The sequence below is a fragment of the Orycteropus afer genome, unplaced genomic scaffold, assembly GCF_000298275.1.
Source record: "Orycteropus afer afer isolate SDZICR_OR568_19922 unplaced genomic scaffold, OryAfe1.0 scaffold00215, whole genome shotgun sequence".
Classification (NCBI taxonomy): Eukaryota; Metazoa; Chordata; class Mammalia; order Tubulidentata; family Orycteropodidae; genus Orycteropus; species Orycteropus afer.
In genome coordinates, this window is record NW_006921802.1 from 765,273 (window position 1) to 777,768 (window position 12,496).

A 12,496-nucleotide genomic window follows, 5' to 3' on the forward strand; every position below is an offset into this window, starting at 1 on the left:
CCTGGTGGAACCACTGAGACTATGGCCCCTAGCTGCCCTTCAGGTCTGAAATTGAAGCCACACCTGTGGCTTCCAGCCAAACAAAAGACAGGCATGAGTTGAACGTTTAACTGAGGTAGATACACTCCTTGGAGAGAACAATCATGGGAGAAAGAAGGGCTGCTTATGCACTGGGAGACAGCTCAGGGGGCAGGAGTGGATGGAGGGATGGACACAGGGAAGAGGTAACTATTGGGAAGTATTGGGAGGGGAGCTGTGGCATTGTGGTAAATTGTGGTCAATGTCATGAGACAAAGTGTATGTGAACTGCTGTATGGTAAGTGAATTTGCCCTGTAAATTTTTACCCAAATCACAATTAAAAAAAAAAAAAAAAAAAAGAATACTCATCTTAAACGTATCATTTCAGAAGATAGAAGATTTCAGTTTTATCCTGATACCAAAATCAAAGACATTACAAGGAAATAGAACTGCAAACCAATATTCTTTTGAATATAGATGTTGACATCCTTAACAAAATATCACATCAAGTCCAGGAATATATATTAAAGCACGATATGTGGAGTTTATCCCAGGAATGCAAGAATGGTATATTATATTTCAAAATTATTAAGTGTCTTTTGCCACATTAACAGATTAAAGGAAAACAAATATATGATTACCTCAATAAATACAGAGAATATGACAAAATTCAACCAGATTGTTTGCATAGCTAACAGTCTCAGAATAACAATAACAGACGTGTTTTGTCTCCCTCTGGAGCAAAAGGTAGGTTTGTTTACAGCTTTGGAAGATACAGATAGTGGCTCCTTCTGGGAGCAAAAGCAGGTGTGCTACTGTCCAGTATAATGAAAGTAATATTTCTCTCTGGAGCAAAGGGCAGGTATGCTTATTGCACTTTATAAAAGAGGAAACCTAAGCGCAAAGTTCCTCCTGTAATGCAACCCACCATTGTGTAGGTGTCATTGGACCTCTTTGTGTTGCCAGTGGGAACTGGAGCATGAGGAACTGATGCAAAAATGCTGCTACTTTGGCTACTGCTATTGCTGTGTGTAATAAACTGTCCTTTATCTCTGACCCAGAGGGTTTCTGTCTTCTATTAGAATCCATGAAATTGCAGCAGGCTAACATACTAGCTACTGGAAGGTTGGCAGTTCAAACTCACTAGATGCTCCATGGGAGAAAAATGTGTCAGTCTGCTTCTGTAAAGATTACAGCCTTGGAAACCCTATGGGGCAGTTCTCCTCTATTCTATATTGTCATTATAAGTAGAAATTGAGTTTACAACAATGGGTTTTTAAAACATATTACCTACCAGAAGGGTAAAATCTCAGATCCTTCACAGTTCTTATAATGTAACAATGTATACCTAAGTTCCATTTCTAATTTTAGAAACTAGTCTAGTGAGTATAGAAATGTGGTACAGTGCCTAAGGCATTTGACTGCTAACTGGAAGGCTGGCAGTTCAAACCTACCAGCCACTCTGAGGGAGGACGATGAGGCAATCTATTTCTGTAAAGATTTACAGCCTTGGAAACCCAGTGGGGTTCACTCTGAGTCAGAATCTACTCGATGGCAGTGGGTTGGGTTTGGTTTGGTTTCTTCTACTTTAATCATCTATTAGGTAATTATGATACTATATAAAAGTGAATTTAAAATTATTTCATGTGGAAAAGTACTTGGATACATTTTTTAAAAATTGAGTGTAGAGATTTATTTACATATCTTGGAAGGAAGCAATTGATAGAGTTTACTTGAAACACCTGTGGGGGGAAAAAAAGAATTTTTTAAAGTGAGAGCATTAATTATATATTAGGAAAATAAATAAATAAACCTATTTCTTGACAAAGCTGCTTTGTACATATATAATGTATACAGATAATATGAATAAAACAATTTTCTTAAAAGATCAAAATTGCTAAATAATTCCATTATGTGCTAAGTTGACTCCAAATCTTAACAAACCAAATTATATTCATCTTAAAGTTTCCTTCTTATAAACTGAAAAGATCTTAAACACATCTCTTTACAAATCCACCACCATATACATACCTTTAAAATCAGGAGCTAAAGGCCTACTCCGACTCCTACTTTCTTCATAAGTATCAGAGTTGTCAAAATGATATTTCTCCTTTCTTGAGATGTAAGCCATTTTTGATAGGTCACTGTGCTGACCACAGATTTTATCACTTAAGTTAAGATATTCTCGTTGAAGATTCCGCATTTCAAATTCCAAGGTATCCCTTTCATTTTGTATACTTCTTACATAGTTTTCTAAAAGTAGTTTTTCTTCAGTAAGCCTACTAATGCTGTTTTCAAATTTTATATTTTCTTGACTATGTTTCTTTAGTTCTTCTTTTAGAATCTGATTATCTGTTTTAATTTCCATTACCATTTTAGATAACATTTCACATTCTTGGCCCATTTCCGACAAGCTATTCTTATAAATACTTGCTTCTGATTTTGCATTTTTAATTTCTTTCAGAAAATTCTCTTCCGCGTTAGATTGGTAGGTTTGAATGTTCTCAACTTCTCTTTCCATCATCTGTCTAGCAGCAGTAGATTCTTGTAATGTTTTTTCAAGATCAAGTTTTTCATTTTTAAATGTTTCTATTATTTGAAGAAGTGTCTCTTGGTCAGTTTTTGCCAGTCTTTCTTTCTCTTTTAGTTGCATTATCTCTAGAAGTTTTTCTTTTACTTCCTTTTCAAGTGAGTTTTTTTCTTTTAGAAGCTGGTATGTTTTTTTCTCTAGCATTTCTTTTTCATCTTGTATCAATAGAACATTTGTTTTCATTGATTCCATTTCTATACTCATTCGATTATTTTCATTATTGACAATGGCAAAATCATTTTGAGTTTTGTATTCCTTACTTTGCAGTTGATCTAATGTTTCTATCATTTGTTGGTTCTCCAAAGAAAGTTGACTATTTTTTTCCTCCAGAGTTTTATATTGGTATTGAAGGACATTATACTCACTGATTATTTTCTTCAATTCTTTCAGACATTCTTTGCCATCTTCTTCTGCTTTAAGTAACCTGCATTGAATAGTGTTCTTTTCTTCAACCATCTTCTTAAGTTGCTTTTCATAGGTTTCAATTTTCTGAATCAGTGATTGTATGGTAGAGACAAGAGGTTTTATTTTGGTCTTTAGAGTTAGATTTTCATTCTCTAGCTCTGTTACTTTTTTCTGTGTCTGCATAGATTCTTTTAGGTATTTCTGTAAGAATTGAATTTTTGCCACACATTGCTCAGTTACAGAACTGACTTTGCATGCTTTCTCATTTTCAAATATTGCTGATCCTTGTTTTAGTACAAATGATTGCCTTTCTTTGTCATTCATTTTATGTTTTGTTTGGTCAAGGAATAACAGTGTATCTCTTGGAACTCTGGAATGGAATTTTAAATCTGTAATATTCTTGCCAGTGATAGGAATTTCCATATTATATTTCTCGTTCTTCTTTCCTCTGTGTATTTCACTCTTAGATAATTTTTTACATTTCTTACAAAAATTCACATGGACTTTTGACACTGTTTCTCTGAGAGGGAGCAATTTGTTTACTAATGCCTCTAATTCTTTAATTCTTCTAGATTTTTTATCTTCATTTAAGTTATTTTCCATATTTCCTTCCTTAATAAAATTAATATTTTCCCTGTGGATGGGGGACAGGTCATATTTACCATTACTTTGAACATCTGTATCAGTTTTTAAAGTTTGAAGTTCATTTGTAAGCATCAATTCCCTATCATGTGACTTTTGAAGCTCCTCCTTCATTTGTTTGATAGAATGGCAAATATCATCTAAATTTTCACAAAATTCATGCCTGAGAAAAGGCACAGTAATTGAGGATTCATCCAGAATTACAGTATCAGATTGAGACATTCCATTTTGAGGTGAGTTAGGTAGAAAACTGTAAAGGTTATTATAATTCTTCAGCATGTCAGAATTTCCTGAAGGGTTCATAATTATATTTGAAGCTGCATTATCTGTTGATGTTCTCAGAGGTAGTATGTCCTTGAAATGTATTGTAGATGGAGTATTTATATTTTGAGAGAGATTGTTAACACTATCACTACTAAATTTTTCTTCCACTGAATGGAGAAACCTTGAATCCTCAAAATGATGAATTTTCTCCATAGAAAGGATTTCTTCTTCATTCTCTATGGGCTAGTAACAATAATAATAATAATAAAAACACTATAAATATACTTTCATTTGTCACATGACCAACAACTTAAGATAATTTTTGTTGAGGATTTATTTATACAACTAAAATGAGCATTATGTCCAGTTCTATAGCAAAGAAGCCTAACAAGTATGATTCATTTTCTCCAGAAAACTTAACAACAGTTGTTTTGAGATCTATAACTTTGGTCTGTACTATTTGCTTAGAAATTGCACTTACTTCCTTAGAGTGTGAGGTTTATGTGTATCAAATCTACAAACAGAAATTTAACATCTCTCAAGACACTCTACATATATGTGTGTGTGTGTGTATGTATATCATTCCCATATATATGTATATATATATATATGTGTGTGTGTGTGTGTCACACACACACACATGTATACATATAGGAATGATCAAAGGAATAGTTCAAATGGACAGTTATGAAAAATGAAAATTACCTCTTCTGAGCTGTTTGTCAGACTTAGCTTGCATTTCTAGTTTCAAGAAGATTCTAGGGCTGTTACTGTCCTGGAAATGTGAATTCCAGTCAGTGTGGATAGGGTGACTGGGAGGTTTGGAGCTGTTCTAGGGAGTTCATCCCAGGACTAGTCAATCCTAATGGCAGAAAGAACTCTTAAGTAGATAGATAGATTACAAAAATTGCCTTCTGCTTAAATTCACTTGTGTATCCTTAGGTATCTGGACTAAATCAAATGCCCTTTACGGACTCTCCTGCAAAAAGTAAGCACATTTCCTAAGTATGGAGGTAAACTCACGTCTTTTAGGGTGTTTAGGATAGGAGTTTCCTTATATTCATCTCTGGCAGTCCATTCTTCCTATGAAGAAGGGGAGAATGTAAATGTGAAGATAAATTGATTGTAGTAACATTTTTGTAGTACCTCAATATAAAAATAATTTGTACAGAATAACATACCAAAGTCTTTTCAAAGCGTGTGCTGAATATTAGATCTTTTTCTGAGCTAAATTGTGGGTTTTCTACTTCAATAATACTTTTGTTCAGTATATCACTGATTTCAGACTGTACCTTCAAAAGATAAATTGCGAATGTTAGAATTTGACTTATAAATATATGAGTGTACAGTAATAATAGATATTATAATTCAGACTTAGATACATTTGAATTTCCTGCACATAAAAATTCTTGCCCATAATGTAGAGTATAAAAAGTCACTTTTAATTTATTGTAATCTTTTCCATGAATGAAATCTTTAAGAAAAGTATGTTTTTACTATATATGATATAATAAAATCACAAAGATTTAATTTAGTAAAAATAACATTTTATAAACTAAATAATGATTTTTCAATGACTGAGTAAATCAAAGGTCTTTGATGTCTGCCATCAAAATGAAATCTGTTTTGTTACCCTCAGGAAGAGTTTATCCTCTCTTCCCATTTCCTTACAGTTGTTTTGAGTTCAGAACATTGGAAAGAAGTTTATATAGGGTCTTTAGTGATACATGTTGTGTTCTGTACCCCCAATATCTAGCCCCTATCTTTCTGTTAACACTACCTCTTATTTCTTCTGGAGAAAGTTAATGTACCTTTGGCGATACTGATTCCATTTCTAGTTCCAGGGCTGGGCATGTAACTCAGGTTAACTAGTCAGAACATTGCATTCCTCTGGGCAGTAACTGGTTCAAACATTGCATGTAACCCATTCTGGGTTAATCAGAATCTGGCCTAGGACTTTAGTATAAACTATTAAGAGAAAAAGACATGCTCTTTTCTCTGCTTGATTTGAACTTAGAAGGATTAAGGCCTAGAGCTTCTGATAGCCATTTTGCCACCACATGGAGTCTAAGAATCCATTACTGTGGAAAGCAGAGCCAAGATATGGAGTGAAACTTAGTCCTGACGAGGTGAGTCCTGATCATATGGATTAAGCCATCCCTAAAATAAGCTATCTCTAAGTTACTGGGCAATCTACTTCATAGTGATACTGCCTTGGAAACCAAAGGAAGGGTCGCTATGAGTTGGGTCCGACTTGACAGCACATAACAACAACAAGTTACTTGAGCTAATAAATTATACTTTTCCCTTAAAATATTTTGAATTAGATTTTACATTACTTATAATGAAAGAGTACCTATTTGTAGACTATATATTGGTAGCACTTTGAAGATGTATTTGAAAAATTCAGTGAGCTTTATTTCTTTTTGACTCATTTCTAAATACAGGTATAACAGAGAAGAACATAGTTTCCTAAAAACAAATTTTGAGCCTGGAATATTTTGTGGACTTTATTAGATAACAATCTATATTAATTAATCAACTGGCCAATGATGATCAGCCTAAAAGAGTGGAGTGATTCCTTAAATTTGGATGTTTCTTATTGTCATGAATTGAATTGTGCTCCCCACCCTCCCTGTGTTTGTCAACTTGGCTAAGACTTGATTCTCACTGGGTTAGCAGTTATATAATGTTGATACCCCATGATATGATTTGATGTGATAAGCCAATCAGATGTAAGAGGATAAAGATGGGATGTTGTTGTTGTTGTTGTTATGTGCCGTCGAGATAGCGACCCCTCCTTGGGTTTCCGAGGCAGTATCACTATGGAAGTAGATTGTCCCATCTTCCTTCCGAGGAGTGGCTGGTGGGTTTGAACCGCCAGCCTTCTGGTTAGCAGTCAAGTGCCTTAGCCACTATGCTACCAGAGCTCCCAAAGATGGGATATAACACCCTTAGTCCCACCACAGAGTTGATCAGATATGAGGGGAGCTTCCTTGGAATGTATCCTGCAATATCTTTTATCTTACAAGAAATAAAAAGAAAGAGAAGGAAGTTGTGTGAAAGAGAAAAGGAGCAGAAGAGGAGCCAGGAGTGGAGTGTGACATTTGGACGCAGGGTCCACTGGGATCCTCCTAGGACCAAGAGACACACAGAGAGAAAGCCTTTCCCTAGAGCCAGTGCTTTGAACTTGGACTTCTAGCCTCTTAGACTGTGAGAGAATACATTTCTGCTTGATAAACCTATCTACTCGTCATATTATAGCAACATTATATAACTAAACCAAAAAAAAAAAACCCTAACTCACTGCCGTCGAGTCAGATCCAACTCATAGCGACCCCTCCTTGACGGCAGTGCATGTGTGCATGCATATCACTACGGAAGTAGATTGCCCCATCTTCCTTTGAGGAATGGCTGGTGGGTTTGAACTGCCAGCCTTCTGGTTAGCAGTCAAGTGCCTTAGGCACTATGCCATAATTTGAAACCACATACCATGCTAACATTCTGCAAAGTCTGTATTCTGAGAGCCTGAAATGATTCCAATTGATTCTGAAGAACCTATAACAAAATTAAACAAGGTAACAAAATTGAGTGTTTTTTAGGTTGGCAAACATTACTTGAATTGTTATGATATATATATATATCCTCCAAAGTAGTCTATTAATTGCTAGAAAGTATGACATGAATGTCAGGTGACTCACATCCTTATTTATTCTTGCTAACTATCCAGTGGGCTTTCATGAGCATTTTTTCTGGAGATAAAATGGAAGAGCCCATATGTATCCAGGAAGCATTTATTCTGAAAAAGATCAGCCTTTTCACTGTTTTTTAGAAATCATAAAATAAAATATACTTACCTTTAATGCTGATTGTGGTTGGACTTGATTTTCTGATTCTGGTCTGCAGCCATATTCTAAAAACCAAAATAGAAAAACCATGTGATTTATTTCTTAAACTGTATTTTTAAACATTTGTACTAGAAAATAGTCTAACTTTCTAGGATAATGAAACAGATAATGAGAACTTTTACATTTACATTGTGAAGAACCCCATGCTTGTCACATATTTCGTGTAAGAAATAATTTTCTCTTGACTTAAAATACCTGCTAGAGGTTATTATATGTTTTTAGTTTTATAATAAACCACTAACTTGCAACGCCAAATCTTGAACTCTCAAAAATTCACATATCTTTGTTTCTGGGATTTGAACAATTTTCTTTTTTTGTAAAAATAAATAAATAAATAAACAAAACAAAAAAACTAGTAATCCTTATATATTTGAGACCTTTGGCAAAGTCTTTATAGGCCTCAGTCAATATGAAATTGCCATATGGTATTTTCTCCTCTTATCATTGGAATAGGAATTGGTGACAGTGGGTTTGCTTTGGTTTATCATGGGAAACAAACTGGATTAAGAGAATGTAACTTTTGCCCTTAGGCAAAGTACTATAAAGATCTGTGTCTCCTTTTTGAAAGAGAGATTATAGATCTACAACAGAGCAAGAGACTATATAATGTTCCCAAATTTTCTGACATACATCCCAAATTGTCCAAATATTAGGCTACTTGATAGCTTTTTAGCGGTTTTATTAAAGAATTCATAAAGCTTTCAGTGTCCTGAATAAAATGAAAGTTATAGTTGGATGTTCCCCTGCCAAAAGAGAAGATTTTAGAAAAGGTCAGCTCATCTTCTCCTTTGGAGTGGTAGTCTGCCAGATGTTACAGAGATGGCTGCAAAGTATGACTTGTCTTCCACCATCTGGCCCTCATCACTGGGGGAGCAGTGGTTCTGGGCCTGGAGGTGTTAAAGAATCCCACCTTCAGTCACAGGATAGGGAGGGACAGCGAGTCTATCTGCACATTGCTTGGCTTTGCATTTCCATAGGGAAAAAAATGGCAGTCAAACTTTTGGTTGTCTGAAAAGTATCCAATAGAGATAAAAAAGGAACTTGAAGCAATGCCTAGACCAATGCAAGAAAGCATTGTGAAATGTAACAGGTCCTAAAACAATCTCTCCTAATGAATGCAAGTTGCTCAAAGCGCAAATCAAAAAGAATATATCATCTAGAATCCCACCATCCAGAATTAACTCTTATTGATTTAACACTCTATGCGTTGATGGAAAAAAATAGAAATGATTTTAGAACAGTGGGATCATATTATGTATGCTACTTTTAAATAAATAATAGTAAATGTATATTTACTTGATTTTAACAATAAAAATTCTACCAATACTCAAAAGTTATTACAGTTATTACTTATATTTAATTTTTTTTCCACTACAAGAGAGATTATTTCCTAAGAGGTCTCTCCAAGCTAATGAAAATATATTATGAAAAGAATTAAAAGGCTGGAATCTTTATGGTTTTAATAATATACATTCCTAGAGTTCTGTGCCAAGAAGATGAGAGAATTAACATTTATATCTCCACATCTACTATCCATTTTTCATGGTATTTTCTAGTTACATTATTTTTACACTGTAGAGACTTGTGATATTTACATTCTGTTCTGTAATCATACATCCCACAAACCTCTATATTTATATATGAAGTAAGATTTTATTCTTGTGTCTTCAGCCTTCAGTTTATTCTGAATGTTAACACTGTTCAAAATACCATCACCTTCCTGCACTTGCAGCCTCCTTTTTCTGTAAAGATTTCCTTTATTTCAGTAGGAAAATGTACTTGCAATTAAATGTAGGATTCCTCTTACTAAATTGAGCCAGAAATATAGAGCCAAAAGAAATCTGAACACTTAGTAAAGGGATATGACAACTAAGAAAAATTTAAGAAAGAACTATTAGCCTTTTAAGTCTAGAACCATAATTCTGTGTGGGTCTTTAAATATTCCTGAATTTTGAAAATTAATTTTCTTTGGGGAATAAGTAGCAGCTAATGTCTCTGAAATTCACAAGAAAAACAAAAGTTACTTTAATAGCTTTTAAAAATAGAGAAATCCAATTCTCTGCCTACTCTCTGCCTACACTGAAGCATCTGAACATTGCTGGAAAAAAAAAAAAACAACACACTCATTTTTGAGTCATAACCATGGATCTAAAATGAGCACTCAATATTATTTAGAAACTTAGTTCATTTCTCCACTCCGAGATAACTATTTCACTCCTTGTGTTTCCTCAAATCTCCAATACTCTTTCTACCACCTCTCAACTTATAACATGATCTCATAGTGTATGAAAAAAATAAAAGCTGTGCACCCCAAATTTGCTAATCCTCAATCTTCAAATTTGCTAACCTACCTCCCTGCCTACCACATTCACTGTCTTCCCAGTTTCAGTGAAGAATTGCCCTTGCTCAAAGACCCCATCTTTTCTGGAACTTAAGTCTTAGCTTCCACATTAGCCTCTCTCATTCTCCAGAATTATTCTTTTTCTCTATTTCTATTATGATTCTACAACAGGCAAACATGTTAGAATCTCCTATGTTGACAAAAACTCTTCTCGACCCTCATATCTTGTCCAGTATTGACCATAGTCTCTATTCCTTTCCACAGTAAAGCCAGAGAGAGTTGCCTATATTTATTGCCCAAACTTTCACATTCATTTGGGTTTCTCTACTGTCACCCAGTATGGGTCGGTGGTGACCTTCCTATTTCCCAATACTCTGGTGGCATAGTGACTAAGGCACCTGACTGCTAACCAGAAGGCTGGCGGTTCATACCTACTAGCCACTCCTCGGAAGAAAGATGGGGCAATCTACTTCCTTAGAGATACCGCCTCAGAAACCCAAGGAGGGGTCGCTATGAGTCGGATCTGATGCGAAGGCAGTGAGTATGGTTTTTTTTTTTTTTTTTTTAATTTTGGTTTTCTCCTGCATCATAGACTGATTCATCCAATTACCTGCTTGACATCTCCACTTTAATGACCAATAGACAACTTAACCTTTACATATCTAAAAAAGAAATTTTTCCTCCTAAAACATGTTCCTACACTATTTTTTTTCCATTCTAGCAAATTACATCATCATTTATGCATCTACTCTGAACAAATATCTGGGAGTCATTCCTGATTGCTTTCTTCTCTGCTCACATTTAATCCTCTAGCAAATACTTTTGGTTTTATCTTCAAAATATATCCTGAGCTTGCTTTCATATATGTATATGAAAGTCTAGTTGTTTCCAACTCACAGTGAACCCAAGCACAACAGAATGAAACACTGCACGGTCTCACGCTATCCTCACAATTGTTATTTTTGAGCCCTTGTAGCAGCCACTGTGTTACTCCATCTCATTGAAGGTCTTCCTCTTGTTTTGCTGACTTTACCAAGCATGAAGACTTTCTCCAGGGACTGGTCCCTCCTGATAACATGTCCAAATATGTGAGACTAAGTCTTGTCATCTTCCTTTCTAAGGCACATTCTGGCTGTACGTCTTCCAAGTAAGATTTGCTCATTCTGCTGGCAGTCCAAGAATTCAATATTCTTTGCCAACACCATAATTCAAAAGCATCATTTTTTTTTAGTCTTCTTTATTCATTGTTTAGCTTTTGCATGTGTATTATGTGATTGAAAATAGCATAGCTTGGGTGAGGTGCACCTTAATCCTTAAAGTGACATCTTTGCTCTTTAACATTCTCAAGAGGTCTTTTGCAGCAGATTTGCTCAATGCAATATGCCATTTGAATTTTTGTCTGCTGCTTTCATGAGTATTGTTTGTGGATCTAAGTGCAATGAAATCCTTGACAATTTCAATCTTTTCTCTGTTTATCATGCTGTTACTTATAGTTTCAGTGGTGAGGATTTTTATTTATGTTAAGTTGTGATCTTTATTGAAGGCTGTAGTGTTTGATCTTTATCCTAGCCTCTTCAAGCAAACAAAGTTGTGTTATACACATTTCACGTGTTCTTCATGCTCTTCTTCATATAATCCACCTTCTTAGATTATTTTCTCAGTGTGCAGATTGAATAAATATGAGTGACTCTTCTGGTATTTGGAATACTGGTGGCATTGCTTCCAGTATCACAGCAACATGTAAACCACCACAGTATGACTAACCGACAGACAGACGAATGGTGGTTGGGAGGATAGTACAGACTAAGTGGAAGATTAGGAGCCCTAGTGGCACAGTGGTTAAAGAGCTTGGCTGCTAATCAAAAGGCTGGACATTTGAACCCACCAGCTGCTCCATGGAGAAAGTGGCAGTTTGCTTCTATACAGGTTCCAAATTAAACTCATTGTTGGTGAGTCAATTCCAACTCACAGTGACACAATAGGACAGGGTAGAACTAACTCAGTGGCAACACTGGGGGGGGGTTGGTGCAGGAGGTGTGAACCACACCAGATGACACTGTCAGAGGAGATAACACCAAAATTACTATAAAATTTTTGTGCAGTGTTTCAGAGAAATGTATTATTTTTTTTAAATTAAAATATACTTACAAAAACATTTTCTAAGCCCAGCTTACATGTACCAATATACTTACAAGGTTAAAAGTCTAGGAGGCGGGGCAAGATGGCAGACTAGGCAGAAGGATTGCACAGACCCTCTTCAACAAAGAAAAGGGAAACCAATTAACACAGACACAGAAGATAATCTTGGACCCCTGAGCCTTGAAGGA

The 12,496-nt window shown here is 35.3% G+C and overlaps 1 protein-coding gene across 1 annotated transcript in view; it reads right to left on the minus strand.

Annotated features, from left to right (window-relative positions):
• Positions 1-2,024: 2,024 nt before the first annotated feature.
• The window catches only part of CCDC110 (coiled-coil domain containing 110), a 42,679-nt gene continuing 32,207 nt past the window's right edge, over positions 2,025-12,496 (minus strand). Inside the window, exons 7-10 of the mRNA XM_007948397.1 lie at positions 7,778-7,833; positions 7,413-7,478; positions 5,102-5,212; positions 2,025-4,163 (exon numbers count right to left, since the gene is read on the minus strand). Of these exons, the coding sequence (XP_007946588.1) occupies positions 2,025-4,163; positions 5,102-5,212; positions 7,413-7,478; positions 7,778-7,833 (2,372 nt within the window). The remainder of the gene's footprint in view (positions 4,164-5,101; positions 5,213-7,412; positions 7,479-7,777; positions 7,834-12,496) is intronic.